The following is a 2421-nucleotide window of genomic DNA, read 5'->3' as shown; positions in this document are numbered from 1 at the left end:
GTCCATGAGGCACACACCGCACGCCTGGGCCGGACCACACCTGGAGGTATGCTGCCCGTCGGCGTAGGAGGCGATGGCAGACGTGGCGACGCCCGGTGGCAGTCCATTACTCAGGGCGTTGACGCGCAGGGGACCCCGCTCACCGCTTAGGCAGGCAGACGCAGCAGCGTGTCCTCCTGCCCTTCTGCACAGGTGGCGGGGGGGCGAGACGACAGCTCCACCAAGAGCAGGGCGGCCAAGGGATGACTCCGCCACAAGCAGCGAGTGCAGAGACCTCCACCGCGCCCTGGGCAGCGCCGCTGTTAGCAGGAGCTCACAAGTGGAGCATGCTGTCGGCACTCTGTGGAGGCTCGAGAACGATGACTCTAGAGAAAAGAAAAAGAAAAAGCCACTAAATCAGCAGTTTTTATTTTAAAAAAATTTAGTGAAAGCATAGAATAGTAACATAATACATTTCCATTTCACTTTTGTGTTTTTGTTAATTTGACTGACCCACAGGTGGGTTCAAACATAGTTCAAACCAACAGATCTTTAATTTAAAGTCTGGAGGAGATTCTTAACGTTTCTAAAGAACACAAATATGTCAGGCTGAATTTGATGAATTTGCATATAGAATTATGCAAAAGATTTCCACAGCATTTCAATTTGATGGAATAGTTCAGCCATCAAAAAATTACTTTCTTTAACATCAACCACAAACCAAAACAGAATATTCTGCATATTATAAATGAGATGTGGAATGAGATGCTTTTAAAAACCTTAAAGCTACTTCAGGAGAAAACTGTCCATTTGATCTCAGAGTTGAAAAATAAAACCATACCATGCTTCAGATCCTCTGGCACCAGGGTTTATTTGAAGCTGGAGGTCTGTCCTGCAAACAGAGAAGTGACTATGAATCTCACAGTCTCACAATACAATCAGCTGTACAATGTAAACACACAATGGTGAGAAACCAGCAGAGTCCTCTGGCATTATGGGAAGAGTGAACTACAGACTTTAGCCTACCACTGTAAGAGTTGTGAAAGCTCCCTTGCACGCCGTCTTTTGCTTTAAAGACCAAAGTGTCTGACAAGTGTGTGTGTTATAAATAGAGCTGAGCACTGACAGAGAAATGTTACACAGGTGGTCGGTAACATGGTTTGGGTTACCAGCCCTCTCAGGCACTTACATCAGGAAATCACCTTCTTCCCTTTTATTCATATTGTGGTCCTGGGTATAATTGATTTCAACCTGCGGAAAGCAAAATGAGGTTGAGTCTTGACCTCTAGTGTGAAACCAAAACACAGACAGTGTGCATTTTATGTCATTCTATCATTCTAACAAGAAGATTAGCTGTTTATTCTCCTCAGACACATTCATTCATCCCCAGAATGAAGAGATTTTTAGATAAGGTTTGCCTGTGCCTCGAATCCACTGCAGCAGAGTGAGAAACTAAGGGGGAGTTATTTCTCCTGCTGAAGCTACTTGGGTGCTTCTTGGCTAATTTTAACCTGCCAGTTCAAAGAGCACGCGGACCGAATGCAACACTATAAACCGTTAGAGAGGAAACACGTCTTGCGGTGGCACCTTGGTAAGATCTTTGTCCAGATAAGGTTTGATCTCATTGTGAATGAGTTGAAATGCCTTGATAATGTCTATTTGTGTTCATCTAAATTGCAGCAGAGTGAAACAACTCGTAATACAACTGTAGAAGTTAAATACTTCAGTTTTTAGTGCTCATATGATTACCGTTGAGATTCTTTCTGTCAGACATTTAACTGATGAATGAGTGCTTTGGAACATTTGTGTTATGCTCACAGTGCATGAAGGACAAGTTGTTGTTGTTGCATCAGTGCAAAATGTCCTGCTGACTTGTTGTGTGGCCTATATCACTGGTTCCCATCCTGGGGGTTCAGTTAACTTTATACCGTATTGTGCTCATTTAGGGGGTCAAGAGAGAACAGGATGGACCAAAAGAAAAATACCCAAACATTTTGGGAATGAGACAATCATTTTGCTACTTCGGGCCTCTAAAAATCATTCAAATATCACTCTTTGGTTGACATGTGTGACTGCTGGTGATGTATCATAAGAAGACATTGCTTTGTTTTCAGGGGTCACAGGCCAAATAGGTTTGGGATCACTGGCTAATGTGATTCACTATTTAGGGCTGATGTTACAGATTATGAATATATGTCAATTTTCTGTTTTTCTCTTGCAGTATTATAAAACATCTGATTCAAAGTCCTGTAGAAATGGTGAGTCACAGACTTTACAGTTATAATTACTGGGGTTGAAGTAAGGATTAAGCATTATACAGCCTTGATGTACCAATAATTGATATGCTTTATCTCTCTGACATCTTTCTCCTTAATTATTGTTTCATCCTAGTTGGCTCCACTGTTTTTCTTTCCAATCAGAGTCATCGTTCTCGAGCCTCCA

The 2421-nt window shown here is 42.5% G+C and overlaps 1 protein-coding gene and 1 long non-coding RNA gene across 4 annotated transcripts in view; one reads left to right on the top strand and one right to left on the bottom strand.

Moving 5' to 3' along the window:
• LOC118332097 (F-box only protein 40-like) overlaps nt 1-1348 on the bottom strand; it is an 8971-nt gene extending 7623 nt beyond the window's left edge. Inside the window, exons 1-2 of one of the 3 annotated variants that reach the window (XM_035667248.1) lie at nt 1169-1348; nt 821-871 (exon numbers count right to left, since the gene is read on the bottom strand). In XM_035667248.1, the coding sequence (XP_035523141.1) occupies nt 821-823 (3 nt within the window). In that variant the 5' untranslated portion in view covers nt 824-871; nt 1169-1348. Of the gene's footprint in view, nt 1-820; nt 872-995; nt 1100-1168 lie in introns of those variants that run through there. The other 2 variants (XM_035667247.1, XM_035667250.1) reach the window with 2 other exon arrangements.
• A 98-nt stretch (nt 1349-1446) lies between these two features.
• On the top strand, nt 1447-2421 carry LOC118332100. The gene is made up of 3 exons (XR_004796910.1): nt 1447-1592; nt 2201-2237; nt 2400-2421. It is a non-coding gene; the product is annotated as an uncharacterized LOC118332100 (long non-coding RNA).

The sequence above is a fragment of the Morone saxatilis genome, unplaced genomic scaffold (assembly GCF_004916995.1).
Source record: "Morone saxatilis isolate NCDOM2014 unplaced genomic scaffold, NCSU_SB_2.0 Contig20, whole genome shotgun sequence".
In the NCBI taxonomy this organism is placed as follows: Eukaryota; Metazoa; Chordata; class Actinopteri; family Moronidae; genus Morone; species Morone saxatilis.
This window is presented reverse-complemented; position numbering and strand designations above follow the sequence as displayed.